Source organism: Halichoerus grypus, chromosome 10, assembly GCF_964656455.1.
Source record: "Halichoerus grypus chromosome 10, mHalGry1.hap1.1, whole genome shotgun sequence".
Classification (NCBI taxonomy): Eukaryota; Metazoa; Chordata; class Mammalia; order Carnivora; family Phocidae; genus Halichoerus; species Halichoerus grypus.
Genome location: NC_135721.1, coordinates 113,969,741 through 113,986,907, shown reverse-complemented (window position 1 = coordinate 113,986,907; position 17,167 = coordinate 113,969,741). Strand labels below are relative to the sequence as shown.

At 49.9% G+C, this 17,167-nt stretch overlaps 1 protein-coding gene across 1 annotated transcript; it reads right to left on the bottom strand.

Annotated features, from left to right (window-relative positions):
• Positions 1–760: 760 nt before the first annotated feature.
• Positions 761–9,667, bottom strand: BPIFA2 (BPI fold containing family A member 2). Its single transcript, XM_036082407.1, is given in 8 exon segments — positions 761–788; positions 1,370–1,412; positions 1,933–1,996; positions 3,275–3,356; positions 5,619–5,771; positions 6,903–7,010; positions 7,671–7,815; positions 9,511–9,667. Coding segments are annotated over 8 exon segments (780 nt in total).
• Positions 9,668–17,167: the final 7,500 nt, after the last annotated feature.

Sequence of the window (17,167 nt, the reverse complement as noted above, 5' to 3'; positions counted from 1 at the left end):
TTCCTACTGCCCGCCTGGCCCAGAGTAGGCCCTCACTGAATGCCTGCTGAGCATGTGAATGGATGAATCAAGAGCCTGCCACTGCCACCAACTGGCTGTGTGACCCTGGGTCAGTCTCTTGCCCTCTCTGTGTGTCAGTGTTCCAATTTGTAAAACAAGCTGGATCGTCCCAGAGGTCCCTTCCAGCTCCCACCCAGGTCTCTACCACCTAGTTGCCCTCCCCCAACCCCAATGGAGGGAATAAAATGGGCCACACAAGAGGATGCCGAAGTGGTCTTTAATTGCAGGGGGTGGAGGGTGGTGAGCACAGAGGCTGCTGTCCCGACTGCGAGGAGGAGTCTCTGGGAGGGCCCCTTCTGGCTGCGCTCAGGCTGTCACTCTGCTTGGGGCGTGGCTGCACCTTTCCCAGATGGAGATGCTACAAGGGACACTGGGCACCGATCTGGAACGAGACCACAGCCATCAGACACTGCTGCCCAAACTCTTCCCTACAATCCCCTGCAGGGTCTTGAAGAGGGGGCTGGCACCTGTGGTTTGGGGTTTGTCTCTGGCACCTGGCCCTGACTTATCCTCTGCCCCTTACTCTCCTCTCCCCTCACCTTAGGAACAATGGCAGATGGGAAAAGACTGATCAGAGGCCAAGACTGGAGCCAGGGTTCAGGGCTCAGTATAGGATCAGGATCATGGATCAGTCTGAGATCAAGGTCAGGGCTCAGTCTGTGACTGATGTCATTGCTCAGTAAATCACTGAAGTCAAAGCTCAGTCTGTGATCAGGATCAGGCTCAGTCTGGGTGTGCGAAAAAGGCTCAGGGTGCAGAATGTGACCAGGATCAGGGCTCAGGCTGGGGCCAGGGTCACAGCTCAGTCTACAACCAAGATTAGGGCTCAGCCTGCTGCTAAAAAAAGAAGAGAAGCTGAGCCTTGCTTTGGCTTCACCACAGGTGCCTGTGGAGGAGCCTCATCCTCTGTGTGGGGTACAGCACCAGCCCTTACCTTCAGGTGGACATCACCCGCAGTCCTCCTCGTCTCCCTCCTCAGACATCGTTAAGCAGCTGGTTTTCCTTTTGAAATTTATCTGAATAATAAAAAAATAAATAGCAGGCCTCAGGCTCCAATAGAAACCAGACCGTGATGGCCGCCACTCTCCAGTGGGTCAGTCTGACAGCCGTGGAACCTCAGGCATGTCAGTCCACCTCTTTGAGCCTCAATTTGTTTATCTGTAAAATGGGTATAATGACGGTACCCACCCCACGGAGTTGTTGTGAGGATCCAATGGGATGGCAATATGCAAAGCACAGAGTGATTGCCCGAGGAACTGATCAGTGGCTGTTTCCATAGAAGGGCCACCTCCAGGACCCTGACACTTACCCCACTTCTATTGCTCCAGCATCCCCAGCAACCCCAGCCTTGCCTAGAGACCCAAAGGCCAAAGAAAGCCCCCCCTACAGCTGGAGGAGAAGCCACAGTTTCTCATAAAGAGGGAAAGAGAAGGGCAGGTGTTTACTAGTAATGCCTACTGGATATTAGGCTCTATGCTTCTTCTTTTAATCCACTCATTACCCTCCGGTGTTTACAGTCTTGGTTCACCCAGGAGGAAACTGAGGCTCAGACAGGCAGAGCCACTTGAATAAGGCCCCACAGTTGCTAAATAGCAGAGCCAGGATTTGAACCCAGATCTGGCCCATCTTCTTTCTCACATCGTTCTGCCAGGCAGGTTCTGTGGATTTAAAGAGGGAGGATGGTAGAGAGCTCACAGAGGCCCACAGAACGCCCTCAGTCCTGTCACATTCTCCCAACTTGCTCAGATGCTGGGTCTTCCTGCTTCTCCAGGGTCCCCTGACCACACCTGCTGTGGGGTGGGCACAGGGTGCATGCCTGCCCTTGGAAGGCTGCAGAGGGAAAGCACCCCCGGTCCCCAGGCTGTGACTTACCAATGATGTCCTGAACAATATGCATATCCAGGGTGGAAAGTAAGGTGTGGATCAGGGGGCACACCTGTGGGGGAGTGAAAGAGTGAGAAAGAGAGAGGGAGGGAAGGAGGGAGGGAGGGAGAGAGAGGAGAGGAGGGCCAGGATCAGGAAGGAGGACAGATCATTATCAGCTGGGGCCAAACTGCCAGCCACCCACCAAGATCCCACAACCTTTGACCCTTAGGATTCTAGAACAATAGAAACCTAGAAGTCCAAAACTGGAGAGCCATAGGATGCTAGAATTCTAAATCCTTAGAATATTGGAATCCTAGAAACTTGAGAATCTAGAGTGTTAACATCCCAGAACCTTACACTCTTAGAAACCTTGAACTTTGGAACCCTGGAATTTTAAGGAATCAAATGGGGCCCTGGAAACCATAGAGCAGAGAGTTTCTCACTGTGTGTGTGTACAATTCCCTGAGGATCGCTTTAAAATGCACATTCTGATTCAGCAGGTCTGGGGGGCTGCGGGGGGCGGGGCGGGCAGACTGAGAGCCCACATTTCTAACCAGCTCCCAGGTGAGGCCCCAGGGCTGCTGGGCAGAGGACCATATTTTGAGTCGTGAGGCTCCAGTCACCTGGAGGATTTTTCTTTCCTAACCCCGGATTCCCAGCCCTCTTCCAGAATGACTGATTCAGACTCTCTGGATCGAGTAAAAATGGTTTTGTATGATGCATAGATGAAAATACCAGTTTTATAGGTCTGCGTTTATGTTTTAAATTAATTATATAAATGATATTCATTTCTAAATTATGGTAGAGATACAGTTTTCTTTTTAAAATACATGTATTTAGGGGCGCCTGGGTGGCTCCGTCGTTAAGCATCTGCCTTCTGCTCAGGTCATGATCCCAGGGTCCTGGGACCAAGCCCCACATTGGGCTCCCTGCTCGGCAGGAAGCCTGCTTGTCCCTCTCCCACTCCCCCTGCTTGTGTTCCCTCTCTCGCTGTGTCTCTCTCTGTCAAATAAATAAAATCTTTAAAATACATGTATTTAAATAAGCTTATGTAGAATTGTATTGTTTAAAGGAGGAACACACTAGCTAAAAAGGCATATCCGGGGTAGGTAGACACGGGGAATGGCCCAAGTTTGGGACCCAGTGATTTCAGCTAATGTCAGGCCCCTGCTCTGCCCTCCCTCTCCCCAGGCTGAGTAAAGGGGCACAGGTTCCAGCTGACAGCCCGATGAGGAGTTTGCCCCTCAGAAGAAAAGGCGCCCAGAGAGTACAGTGGGGTTGTGAATGACACACCTGCCTCCCCTCCCCCGCAGGCATGGCTCTGGGCCCCGAGAAGTGGAGGACTCACATCCTTCTCTACCAGGCGGGACACGGTCTTTGTCAGGAAGTTGCTCACGGTGTTCACGGCCTTCTCCATCAGAGTATTGTGGCTGGAAAAGAGTGGATAAAGCCTAGTTCGTGGGCAGAACGGCCACGCAGCGGGGGTTGGGGGGGTGGGAGGTGGTGGAGCACCTTGAAATCAGGTAAACCCAGGGACACCGCAATGCCTTTCTAACCACAGACAGGGCCTCTATTCAGGGGTGCCCCACTTCTGACCAGGCTCACCTGTGAGAGTCTCATCACAACCTTAAGATCCCACTCTTTCATTCGACACCTATCTACAGATCACCACCTGCATGCCAGGCATTGATTACGCTGAGGACCCGGGGATGGGCAAAGCACAAGCAGCTCCTCACCTGGTACCTAAACGTGACACAGGTCTTGCTAAAGGCTGGCTCCTTCCCACCTTCAGCTCTCAGCATGACTGACACCTCCTCAGGGCAGCCCTCCCTGACTGCTTGCCTAAGGGAGGGCTTTATATCATATAGTCCTGTTACACGCACTGCTCTGCTTAGGGCTCATCATAAGCTGACATTATCCTTGAGGGCTCTTTACTGATGGCCTGGATACTTGTCTGTCTGCCCTTCCCTCAGGACAATAAACTCCAGGAAAACAGGGTCCTGGTCGGTTGTCACCAATAAATTCTCCAGAGCTCAGAGCCTATTTGGAACATAGCAGGTGCTCAAACATTATTGGCTGAAAGAAGGACTGAAGTAAACATAGAATTAAATATAGAATGATGGGGCGCCTGGGTGGCTCGGTCAGGTAAGTGTCTGCCTTTGGCTCAGGTCGTGATCCCAAGGTCCTGGGATCGAGCTCAGAGGGGAGCCTGCTTCTCCCTTTCCCTCTGCCCCTCCCACCCCCACTCATTCTCTCTCTCTCTCAAATAAATAAAATCTTTGAAAAATAAAATAAAATGACAGCTTGTGACAAGTACTTTGAAGGCCAAGAGTAGACGATTTCGAGGGAGAATAGGATGAACCTTTTTAGAACCTGAAGGTTGAGAAGTACGTGGAGGTGAGGGGAACGGTGTTCTAGGAGGCCGGAAGAGCGTGTGCACAGGTCTGGAGGTGGGGAAGAACTTGTCTGAGGCCCAGAGCAAAGGCCAGGGTGTCTGCAGCAGAGTGAGCGAGGACAAGAGTGCGGTGATAGGAGGGTGGGGCCAGATCCCGATGAGCCCAGACGGCGGTGGGGAGTGCTTGGGCTGAGCGGGCTTAGGCAACAGAGTGGAAGGCCATTTCACAGATGTGGACACTGAGACCCAGAGCAGCAGGATGCATTTCCTGGGGCTGCCGACAAGGCAGTATCCAGCAGGGCTCAGGCCCGTCCATTTATATTCCAGCCTTCCCCAGTAACATCGGGCAGTAGAGCCTTTCTTTGGTTTGGCAAGCTGTGATCAAATCCCTTGAGGGAGTAGGGTGGAGTGACCTCTGCTCATGGCCCTCAGGGCTGAGAGCCGAGAACCCAACCTTGCTTGCCCCAAAGCCAACCTGCCCCGGCCTTCGACTTCTAGACCATTCTCCTCCAACAGCCGCCTCCAGGGTCACCCCTCCTCCCCTCACCCTCTTCCTCCACCAGACCTGCCCTTGCAAGCACACTGTTTAAGAGGTAGATTTTTTGTGGATTGACAGGGATCAGTGATTTAAATGGAGAGGATTCAGTTTGCAATATCTCGTTTCGGGAATTTTCCAGTGAATTGAGGACTCTCTAGGGACAATTTGAAGTTAGGGCTCATGGTAAGCATTTATTTCTCCTCCTCCTCCCACATGGAGGCAAGAAGAAAAATACAATTTATTATTATTATTACGGTTATTGAGGGATATAATATAATGATAAAGGGGTCAATTTTTCAAGAAGCAGTAACACTCCTAAATGTGCTGCACCTAACACCAGCGCTTCAGAAAGCAGGAAGCAGAACTGACAGAGCGGCCGGGTGATCAGAGGCCAACACTCCTGTCTCAGGAATGGAGAGAACAGGAAGTCAAAGTCAGCATGGATGTTATTCTCACCGAGCTCTGAGTGTGTGCCCGGCTCTGTGCTAAACACTCGTATTTTCCCAGATGGTCGGCTCAACAGCCGGTGAGGAGACATTATTGTCACCTTCAGGTTACAGATGGGAAAACTGAGGCTCAGAGGGGCTAGGTTGGTCACAAAGTTCTAAGTCGGTAGCTGCTATTTGAACCAAGGTCTGTCTGACTCCAAAGCTATGCTCTTTTGCCACATTGTGCCCCCTCAGGACAGGAATAGGGCTGAAGCCAGGGGATCCCTGACTCCTCTGAGAGCCCGGCTCTGCTGAGACGGACCAGCCTTACCTGTCCGGCACGGCGAGTGAGATGCTGTCTGGATCACCGCTGCATTTTCCTATGATCGCTCTGGGGGCACCAGTCTGGGCATTGGTCGCAACTCTGACATCAGTCAGGAGGTCCAAAGAGGCCTTCAGGTTGACCACCTGGCCAATGACAGGCCTGTAGGAAATAAGATTCCCAGTGAACAGAGGTCTAGAAGGCCCACTAGGGTTCCTCCGCCTGTGTGGATCTTTAACTCTCCAGCTTGTCTATGGATAATGGCAGCATCGTCTGGATTCCTAATTAACATTTACGTTAAGGGCTTCTTCGCCTGGCCACACGGATTTGGTTCGAATGACAGTTTTATAGAGCACCACCCTAATAATGAAAATAATAATAATAGTTGACATTTATTGAGGGCAAATTATACGTTAGGCATTTCTAAAAAGCATTTTTTCGGGACACCTGGGTGGCTCAGTGGCTTAAGCGTCCGACTCTTGATTTCGGCTCAGGTCATGATCTCAGGATCCTGAGATTGAGCCCCATGTGGGGCTCCCCACTCAGCGGGGACTCTGCTTGAGATTCTCTCTCCCTCTCCTTCTGATCCTCCCACTCCCCTCTCTCTGTCTCTCTAAAACACATAAATCTTTGAAAAAAAACCATTTTTCCTGGATTAATCCATGTCATCATTATAGCAATACCATGAGGTAGAAGTACTATTGTTATCTTTATTTTCAAAATGGGGAAACATTGGTATAGAGAGGTTAAGTAACCATCCCGAGATCTCGTAGCTAATGAATGATGGAATCCCCGTGTCCTCAATTTATCTTCTTCCACACATGCTCATTTTCCTATCTCTCTATCTCTTTTAAAGTAATTACAATACTTTAAAATTGCATTTTTCACACATGCCCTTCATTATATACTGTGCACTACTCTATGTGTTTAGCTATAATGGTCACTGCTATTTAAAGAGAATCTCAAGAGACGAAATAATGCTGGAGGAAATTTTGCCAGAGTTATAAACACTCATGTCTTCTCAGGTTTTCAAATTTTACAATTAGATAAATGTTACGATTTCAGAAATACTTAATGAAGGATTCTTTCCAAAGAGACTTGGTTATGGCCAAAGTTCATTAGAACATTTTAAAGCTTCAGATTTTAGAGCTGGAAAGGCCCCTTCATGTACAGATTAGGAGACCGAGGCCTAAGGCCACACGGTAGCATGGGAAAGAGCCCGATTCTGGTTTGGAGATCCATTGGCCATGCTGCACAGCCTCTCCCAAATCCCGGATTCTAATGCATACTCACAGGGCCAGGGTGACATTAGCGACGATGGGGACCCTTATGTTAATGACTTCGCCATCAGGAGTCAGTTCAACTTTGATTTTCAGGATGCGGTAGTTAATGATGTTCAACCTGTGCAAAAACCACAATTTCCCTTTGTCATTCCCCATGCCAGCCATGGGCTGACGTTCTCTACACCAGCATCAGGCTGAGCATTTGGGCCTCACCAGCCTTGCCTTCTTTGGCCTTCACGGTACCCCCGTGCAGAGGTTTTTATCCTCTCCATGTTATGGCCTGGCATACGGAGGCTCAGTCAGATGTAATTTCCCACAGAGATTCCAGGGAGAAGTAAGTGCCAGAGTCAGAATCTGAACCCAGAACCTTTGATTCCAAACGTCCTCATGTGGAGCCAGCGTGGTATGAACTCGTCTTCTCTATCCTGAGGGGATTCAGACTTTTATCCTCAGCTATATTTGGAGAAGAAAGACTGACTCCTTGGAAAAGGGACCTCAGGCACCAGCAAACAGGTGGAGGTAAGGATTAAGAGGCTCTTTACCCTGATTCTAAAATTACATAATATGGAAGCCCAAACCCATGAGATGCCCAGATTGGCCCTGCAGCCCTGCGTCTGATTTGCTCAAGCTCTGATGAACCTGGCCTCAGACCACCTTGACTCTGTGGGGAGGAATAAGGTTTATCAAACTTTTTGACTTTGACCTTAAATTCACCTCCCCAAAGATGTGTTTTCCCTTTTCTTGGAGCAAACATCTTCACCTAGAAGCGTCAACTCACCCCAAAGTCTCATCCTTAGCTGGAGTGATCTTAGAAAGAGCATCGTTCACCAAGTTACTCATTTCCTGCACCTTCTCCTAGGCCAGGAGCCAAGCCTTGGATTCCTGAAGCTTCCCCAAGTTGGCGGTCAGTTTCTGAACGACAGCTGACAAAAACAATTGCCATTTAGTGTTGTCCATCACTTATGGAACAGTGACCATGTACCAGACACTCGGTAAAACTATTTGCCTATGTTATTTCATTTACTCTTCATAACAGCCCAAATGAGGCAGATACTGTTATTATCTGCATTTTCAGATGAGGAAATAAAAGATCAAAAGGTTAAGAAATGTGCCTAAAGTCATGCGGCTGGGGAGCCTTTGTTCCTTCCATGCTGCCTTCATACTAATATATACTCATCATTCATAAACAAAGCAATCAATCAATCAGTTAACCAGGCAATTCATATTGCTTGTACACCAGCTTCTAGTAGTGACTTGAGGGGGTTGTCTATTGCTCTAAATGAGATGTTCACGCAAGTTTGAAGAACTAGGTCAAACAAAATGAGAGAATAAGAAATAGAAAATCTAGAATCAAGCAAAAAGTATGGTTCCAACTCATAAAAGTGGCAAATGGGAGTCCCAGGATGACAGCTTTGCAGCAGGCCCCGAGAGCAATAATTCATACAGAAGTATGAAAACGAAGTGTCTTAATGGAAGGGCTCCAGAGAAAAGAGGGATTAGATAGATATGGCAGATATAGAACAGTGCATATGCAAAGAATTAAGGATATGTGTATAGAAAATAATTCAAGTGAAAAACAAGGCAATTATTAACTCAAGGAAAAACAAAGGCTGTACAAGAGAAGAAATGTAACTATGGTTCTGCAACTTGCCTGTACAATCAATGGTATCTACCTAGTTATAATGATATAAGAAACAGAGACTACCAATTTCAATAAAAGTATTTTTGGTCCTATAACTCATTAGGTGACCTTGATCCAGACACTTCTGTTTCTGAACTCAGTTTTCTCAGCAGTGAAATTAGAGAGTGGGTCCCTTCTATACCTTTGAAGCTCTAAACCCTGACAAGGTTTGAAAGGTAGCCATTTATAGCATTTAGCATTATAGCATTTACTTCCTCCTATAATGTTTCAAGAAAATGAAAAGAAAGCCAAATTCTTTTAAGAAATCAGAATAAAAAAGATACATGATTAAATATAAAGCTAGGTAGCTTTAAAGCTACCTAGGCTTAGGTATAGCTAATTTCCTTAATTTCCAATGAATTAATACATATCAATAAGAAAATTGAACAACCTAGCAGAAGAATATGCTATGAATATGATCAAAATATTTATGCTAAAATATATAAATAGCTAATAAAATATGAAAAAACGAGTGAATTCTTTCATAATTAGAGAAATGCAAAGTGAAATGAGTTATAATCTTTTATCTATGAGATTAGCAAAACTTTTAAGTTGCCCATAGCAGTGCTATCAAGAGAGTAGAAAAAAAGACACTCTCCCAAGACTTTTGGAGAGAATGTTAATGTAGGGAATTATTTGTCAACATCTCCTATAATTGAAAATGTGCATACCTTTTGAACTTTTGAAATCTCAGTTTTAGGATTTTATCCTCTGCAGATATTAGGGGAAAATGTGCCATGATATAATGTATAAGAGGATATTCGTTTGAGCATTGCTTGTTCCCCGAAAAATAAGTGAATGAACCAGAAACTGAACAGCCACCTTTCTCAGTAAACCACCCATAAAGAGCAGCCCCTGGTGGCAGCCTCTGGTAATGCAGACATAGCATTCAGGAGGCAAGCTCCTAGGTGCCACTGATCATCACTTGTTGACTCACATTCAAGTGTATTGTCAATGGTCTCAAGTCCTTTCTCAACAGCAGGTTTCAGCTTGTTCACAACATTATAAAGGTCGTCGCCAAGATTTCCAAAAAGAGACGCCGAGGTCCCGGTGAGCAGACCGCATAAGAGAACAAGTTTCCAAAGCTGAAGCATCTTGTCTTGACACCTGGACAGTCATAGGACGAAGAGAGAATTACCCAGAGGGAAAAGGAATCTTCGATAAGCACCTGTCTCTCTTACACTTCACATTCCTTTAAGATAAATGTGGTTCGCTTCTGTTTTATAGATGGACAACTCAGGTCAGAAACCTAGAGCAACTTCTCCAGAGACACACAGCCAGTGAGTGGAGGAGCTGAAATTTGAAAAGTCACACTTAGCTCCAAGTCTGTGCTCTTTACACAAAAGTCCTTTGCACATGTTGGCTCCTCTGCCTGGAACATCTTTCCTCGTCTTTGCAATTTTACCTAAGTCATTTCCTACCGACTCTCCAGCTTCAGTAAGACATCATGCCCTCTGTAAATCCCACCCTGGACCCCTTCCCTTCCCAGAGTCGAGGTTAGGGGGTCCCACCACACATCCTGCTGTCTTTGTCCTCTGATCAGGGTTCTAGGTGCCAGTTAGTGATGACTTGTCTGCTTTTCTCACCAGGCTGTGAACCCCTTAGGGGAGGGACTACAACTGACTTTACTGTTCACTCTCCAGCCCCCAGTAAAAAACCTGGGCCTAGTATGGTACAATAAATATATATTTGCTGAATAAAAGTATGAACAAACAAATGGGCACCGTGTCATGACCCTGCATTGCTCATCGGTTTGATGCTTCTTCTAATATAATCTATCTCTTAATATGCTATATATGCTATATTCAAAATATTAGCTAATTCAAGTGGCCCCATCCTTCTGCCTCTTGCCCCCAAAACATTCTGCAGATCACCATGTGGGGTGCCTTCGGGGGGAAAGACCACCACTCACAGGTTTGGAGGAGGGTGTTCGGAAATCCTTGCTCCTCTGTACGGTCTCCTGGGATTCTGCTGGGTGTGGGTGGCCCTTATATGGTGGTGACAGCGTTCCTGCTGCCTAAGGAGCCATATTCTCTCCTCTGCTGCTTCACTGGCCCGGCTCACACGAGGACAGGACCTCGCCACAGCCTCAAGGGCCCCCTTTTGCTGAAGCATTTGAGGGACCCCCCAAGTCTGGTGTACACCAGGCTAAATCTACGAAAGTGGGGAGTAACCAGGCCCCCTTCTTCCTGAGGCTCTCCAGATCCCACTCTCGACAGTGGTGTGGAATTCTTGAACAAGCACATATACACATGTATGCTCACACATACACATGTGTGTATGAACAAGATGGCACAAGCTAGACTCCTGTGAAGAACACGATATGTATCCCTGCCTGCAATGAGAACTTCTTACAGAATCGCAGAGATCATGTTACCACTGTTCTGAATGAAAGAGCTCACTCCCCACAAAGGGGGATTTGGGTCTCCACAGATTGCCTGGGTCTGTTTTGTTCTTTAAAGCCTTTAGATACAATTATCTGGCAAAACCCACTGGAGAATGAAGCCAATACTAAGGAAATGAGAAAATATATCATTTGAGCGCCTAGATCCAACTGTGCCTGAAGTTATTTATAGCCCAGGACTTTTCGGTTCAAATAAATTTCTTCTTCCCTCTTTCTTTGCTTAAGCCCATGTGAGTGGAACTCCTGCCACTCAGACCCACAGCAGTCCCGACTTGGGCATTCATAGGCTCACATTGGCCTCCTCCCTTCTTCTTCTTTTTTTTTTTCATATTTTATTTATTTATTTGACAGAGAGAGAGTGAGAGCACAAGCCAGGAGACAGAGGGAGAAGCAGGTTCCTCGCTGAGCGGGGAGCCCGACATGGGACTTGATCCCAGGACCCTGGGATCATGACCTGAGCCGAAGGCAGCCGCTTAACCAACTGAGCCACTCAGGCGCCCCGGCCTCCTCCCTTCTGATGGCTGCTTGAGGGTCACACACTACACCGGAAACACTGCAGAGCCCGAAGCCAGAGAGAGCTTAGAGTGCATCAGTTTAACCTCCTTGCTGGGAAGTCTGGGGAGCCTGTGGCCCATAAAAGGAGAAGGTCTCGTCCAAGGCTGCACAGTGACCTTGGGCCCTGCTTCTCTTCCTTTTTTATTGTATATCTTTCAGTTTTGTTGGAATTTTCGACTTTGGGCAGTAGCCTTACAAAAAAGATTAAACAAAATGACTTAGGAAGCACGTATACCATACAGGCACTTGAGTCCCGCCCCCAGCTAATTTGGGCCAGGGTCTCTGGGAGCCCCAGGGGTGGTCTGTGTCCCGGCACACAAATGGAAACCACTGGACTGAAGGACCCAAAGGTGCCCTGTGCCTTGAGTCCTATGAGCTGTGACCCTACCGCGACCTCCGGAGCCCCAGCTCAGCCTGGACATGACCCTTACAACCTTACACTCAGGTGCACAGCACTCTACAGTGTAGCCTGACCGTCCTGCCGGAGCTGAGACCCATAAGAGCGGACTATTGCGAATAACAACTGCCATTTATTTGGCGCCTACTCTGTACCGGCTGCTTCTGCTTCACCTTGGTTCAGCCCGTCAGCAAGCCCGCAGAGCCTGTTACTGCCCTTTCAGATGAGGAGCGTGGGGCTCAGAAGGGAAGGGCCACTTGCTGGAAGCCACGCTGCAGACAGGAAGGGGCAGGGCTGGGAGGTAGTTACCCCAAGTCTGGGAGCTGGCCAACTGAGAGTGGCTGCCCCAGGCGTGGCCTCCCGGGGAAGGTGGCCATGCTGCCCCGTGCCCAGCAGGTGCAGGGAAGAGCCCCCAGCCGCTGTGTGCCTGGCGCTGGGCTCGATGCTGTAGGGGTGCTTTCCCCAGGCAGTCCTCACAACAACCCCCTGAAGGAGGCTTGGAGAGCCCCCTCACCCGTGGAGGAAACTGAGGCCCAGAGAAAGGGGATGGCTTGGCCAGGCCTTACACAAACAGGAGCTGGGTGTTTGGGTCCCCAGGGAAGGTCCTCCCACCTCCGTGACACTGAGGCCAGCTGGCGGGGCAGGAGAGGCTTTGAGCTTGAATGTCCTGTTTATCACCTCGGCCTCTGCTGTTTGAGTTGGTTGTAACCCCTGCTGCATTGGGCCCGTGTCAACCCGGAACCGGCCACAGGCAACGCCAATGTGCCACTTGGCATGAGGCTGGGGAGCCCTGGCAGAGGGCTCAGGAGCATCCTGCGCGTGGTACCTCTGCCCCCTCACCTACAAGTCAGCAAGGACCCGGCGGGCCTGTCCTTCACACGGACGTGGCCCGGGCAAGGGGGGGTTAGGACTGGCGGCTCGGGAGCTAGTTCTGCTCACGCTGACCGTGGCCCCGCCACGAGAGCACAGAGCACAGGGAGAAACTGGCAGCCCGGGTCCCCAAGCCTGGCGCTGGGACCTGGAGAACCCCTCCAGGAGAGCCTTGCTGGGTGGCCTTGGACACCAGACCCCCCCCTCCCTGGCTGCCTGGCACCTAGTTCTGGAAACATCTAGCCCCGCTTCCTCCGGCCGTGGGCTCGGAGCTGAGGACGGTGCTGAAATCTCTGAGGAGAGGTTTTCCCGCCCCAAGGACAGCCCAGACCCCAGGCCTGGCACTGGTCATGGAAATCAAAAGTGTGCCAAGGGGGCGCCGAGGATGGTGGTCGGAGCCTGACTCCGGGCTTGGGCAGGCCTGGGTTCGAATCCTCTCTCTCTTCCTGTCACTGGCTGAATGGCCTGGACAAGGGGTGTCACTTCGCTGAGCCTCAGGTTCCTGATCTGTGACATGGGACTAACAACAGGCCTTACGGGATGAGGAGGATGACCCGTGTGGAAGGGTTAGCACGCGGTAGGCCCTTGACCCATGAGGACTGTAGGTCTTGCTGGTCTCTGGTCACTCCACTGCTCCCCACCTCAGTTTCCCCACCCGCACAGAGCCCTGACCCCGTGGCATCATGGAGAAGATGAAATGCGACAGTGCAGCCGGTGCGCTTAATGCTCAATTAATGGTGACTGTGCTCCTGATCTTGGTGGGCTGTGAAGCCCTGAGGAGCTGAAGAGGGTGTGTGTCTCAGGCTTTCCCCTTGCTGACTGTGTGAGAGCAGACAGGCGCCCTCGCCTCTCTGAGCCTCTGGTTTTTACCACAGAATGAGGATTAGAATGGTCTCTACCTCAGAAGAGCCGCTGCGGGGACCACGTGCGGAAATGGGAGTGGAGAGCCCAGCTCGGCTCCCGCTGGAGAAGGTGCCCCGTGGATCCCAGTCACCGTCATCATCATCATTACTGCAATAAGCAGGGAAATTGGGAGGGTGACAAGGTTCAAATCCTCGCTCTGCCATTTCCTAGCCCTGCGCCCTTACCTCCTCAGCTTAGTCATCTGTAAAGTGGGCGCTCGTAGTGTCAGACCGGTCTGAAGAGCAGACAAGGTCCCACGGATATGTCCCGTGGGTGCTTTCTAATGGGAGGAAGCTTCCATGGAAGCTCCAGGAGGCAGGGATTCTGTTTTGTTCCCTGCCACGTCCTCAGTGCCACAAAGACCCCTGTTGAAGAAATGTTCGTTGAGTTGCTGTTATAATTTCTACACACAGGTCAGGGGCTTTGTCCCCAGGTGGCTCCCCAAGGGAGAGCCATGGTGTTCTGTCTCTAGTACTTTCCACACGTATCTGCCTCTCCGCAGACGTTACGGTACAACCCACCTCTCCTTTCTCTCTCTGGCTCCCGCTTGCTCCTGGTGACCCTGGGTCTGGGAGGTGGCCCGGAGCGTGGGCTTGGCTGGCCAGGCTGACTTCTCCCCTCAGCTGTGGCCTCGGGCATCCCTGGCCCCTCTGAGCCCACTTCTCCGCTCTGGGGGCTAGTCCCGGGCTCAGTGCTGCCGCAGTCCACTCTGCCATGACAGGACGTCAGTGTGGGGTTGGCACAATGCTGGGTGCCGCGTCACTGCCCCCTTCCACCCCAGCAGACACCCTCCAAACCCCCCAGGCCGTGAGTGTGAGGGGGCATGGGAAGGGTCTTCGGTGATGGGTGGGGAGGTCGGTACTCTCAGAGGTCATCTGAGGTCCAGGCCCTTGCGTCCGGCTCATCCCGGAAAGAGAAGAGGTGGCATCCTGCCCCTCTCTCTCCCCTCTCCAGGGTACGGTTGGTTCTCCTTGCATGGCAAGTATTTGCCTTTTGGGGACAAGAGCCCCAGCCTTGAGGGTCGTGGGATGAAATTCTCATTGAAAATCTCCAGCGAGGCATTAAGGATTAGCTGTCTCAACTCTGGGACAAGCTACCTCGGTGTGACTACTAATCTCCATTGTGGCAGTTTCCTGGTCCCACTGACCCAGCCCTTAACCTCTGAGCTGGTATCTTTTTCCAAACGTGACTCAATTCCCTGGCAAGAAAGGTCCTAAAATGTCATCCAGCCCACTGAGACCAGAGAAGGGGGGAGGTGGGGCTGAGGGGGCAGAGAAGTGGGGGGGGTGCTGGGCTGAGGCTTTGTCCACCAACTCCCCCCACTACCCTTTCCCCGGGTGACGGTGGATCACTCTCACCCACTGAGTGAAATTCCTTTATTTTACTGTAAAAAGGCTGAAAGGATTGTCACTTTTTCCTTTGAAATCAGTCAGGTACGAATAATTCATCCAATTTATAAGAGGCCCCAGTTTCCCACACTTGACCTGCTCACTCAGGAATTCTTGGCAAATAAGAAAGATCCGAGTAACAAATGTTTTCCGACACATTGTCATTTTCACGACTGCTACACATAACAATGAATAAGGTTGTCATGACGTTACAGTGTGAAGACCTTTAATTATACGTGTCGCAATTTTGACGTTGCTATTTTTCTGATTTTAGAGACAATGCATTTTGGTTTTTCAGCTCTCATTTTCCTCATTCATTCGTTCATTTACTCATTTGTTCATTCATTTAACAAATGTAAATTGTTGTGAGCTGGGACCATTCTTCCATTTGATCACCATTTGTGGGGCACCTCCTGAGTGCCACGCCCTGTGTTAGAGTCTGAGACGAACTTGTCCCAGAGATGGGCCACCCCCCAGGGCGGTGGCTGAGCCCCAGCCATCAGCTCACGAGTGTAGGAAAGCATAGTCTCCTGCTTGCTCACTCCCCCAAACAACCAGAAGCAGGTGCTATTTTGTTCCCATTTTATAGACAAGGAAACCGAGGCACAGACAGGCAAAGTGAATTGCTCAGGGTCACACACAGCGAGTGCTGGGGATCTGAGCCAGGTGGCCTGGTCCCAGAGTCCATGCTCAGAGTCTCCGGCACTATACACTAGTTTATATCTGATAACTGGCGCCCCCTTGGCCTGTGGGAGCCCTTCAGGGGTAGGAAGCACTCTGATCCGTCTCTGCTTCCCTCGCACCACCCAGCCCAAGGTCAATGTCGGAGGAAGCACTCCATAAAAGTGTGTTAGTGGAAGGAATGTGTGCGAGCTCTTTCTCCTTTGTTAGATTGGAATTCCTTTGTGTCAGGGCTCAGGGCTCTGCCCTCTTTGTGTCTCCAGCAGCCAGCCTAGGGCCTGGCTTGTGGTGGGTCCCTATAAACACTATATTGAATTAAAGTGCAAAGAACAAGTTAATTGACAGGCTGACCAACTGGCTGAATAGATAAATGTAGGAGATGAGATCCCAGAGTCCAGCGAGAAGATTCTAGAATCCTATCCCTCTCTTCCTCCCTCCCTTTTCCCATCCAACCTCCCATCCCTTCAGCCATCACTCATCCCATCATCCATTCATTCATCACATATTTATGGAGCTTCTATTCTGGCTCTGCCCCATGCCAGGCTCTGGGCCCCAGAGAGCACTCATATGTGCATCTACCCTCGGACCCCACCAGCACAGGGTAGGGGCAAACAGAGACACCAAGCAGGTAACATACTTGAAAATGTTCTGTCCTTTGAAAACCCTACAAATGGTCAGAATTTTTCCTCTTGGGGCTTCACTGCTGTCCCTAGCACAGAGTCCGGTCCTGATGAAGGCCCTTCATAAACATCAAATTGGGTTGAACTGAGCACTTTGGGACTTGAAAGAGGAAATGATGATATTATGGTATAGGTGGGGACAGGTAAGACAGAAGGCAGATGTTGGCATCATTTCCAAATCCGGGGTCGCTTTGAGTATGTTTGTCTTGCTGGGGCTTTTAGTAATTAACCAGACCTCAGTTCAAGTCCTAACCCTCCTACTTTCTAGGTTTGTGGCTTAGGCAAGTTACACCACCTCTCTGAGCTTCCAGTCCTCATTTGCAAAATAGAGATCGCGAAGGCCAATTTGCTGAGAGTGGTGTGAGAATTAGGTGAGGTTTAAGACCCCAGCCCTGGCAAATAGTAAGAGCTCAGTAAAGATAGCTCCGCAGGGCCTGCCCAGGGGGAGGGCAGAGGGTGGGCAAAGGGGCAGTGTCTCTATCCTGACCCTATTTTTTACCAGCTGTGTGATTTTCAGCAGGGCAAGCCAGTACTCTGAACCCCCTCTCTAAAATCAGGTGCTGATCCTGGCGAGGAGGGACTGGGGGGACATTAAGTAAAAGAAGAAGGCAGAGTTTGGGAGCAGTAGGGGGTCACTGCTCAAGTAAACGGGGAGGACAAAGTATGGAGAGACTAGCAGAGCTTCCTGCCTTTCCTCCTGGGACTCTAGTCTAGTG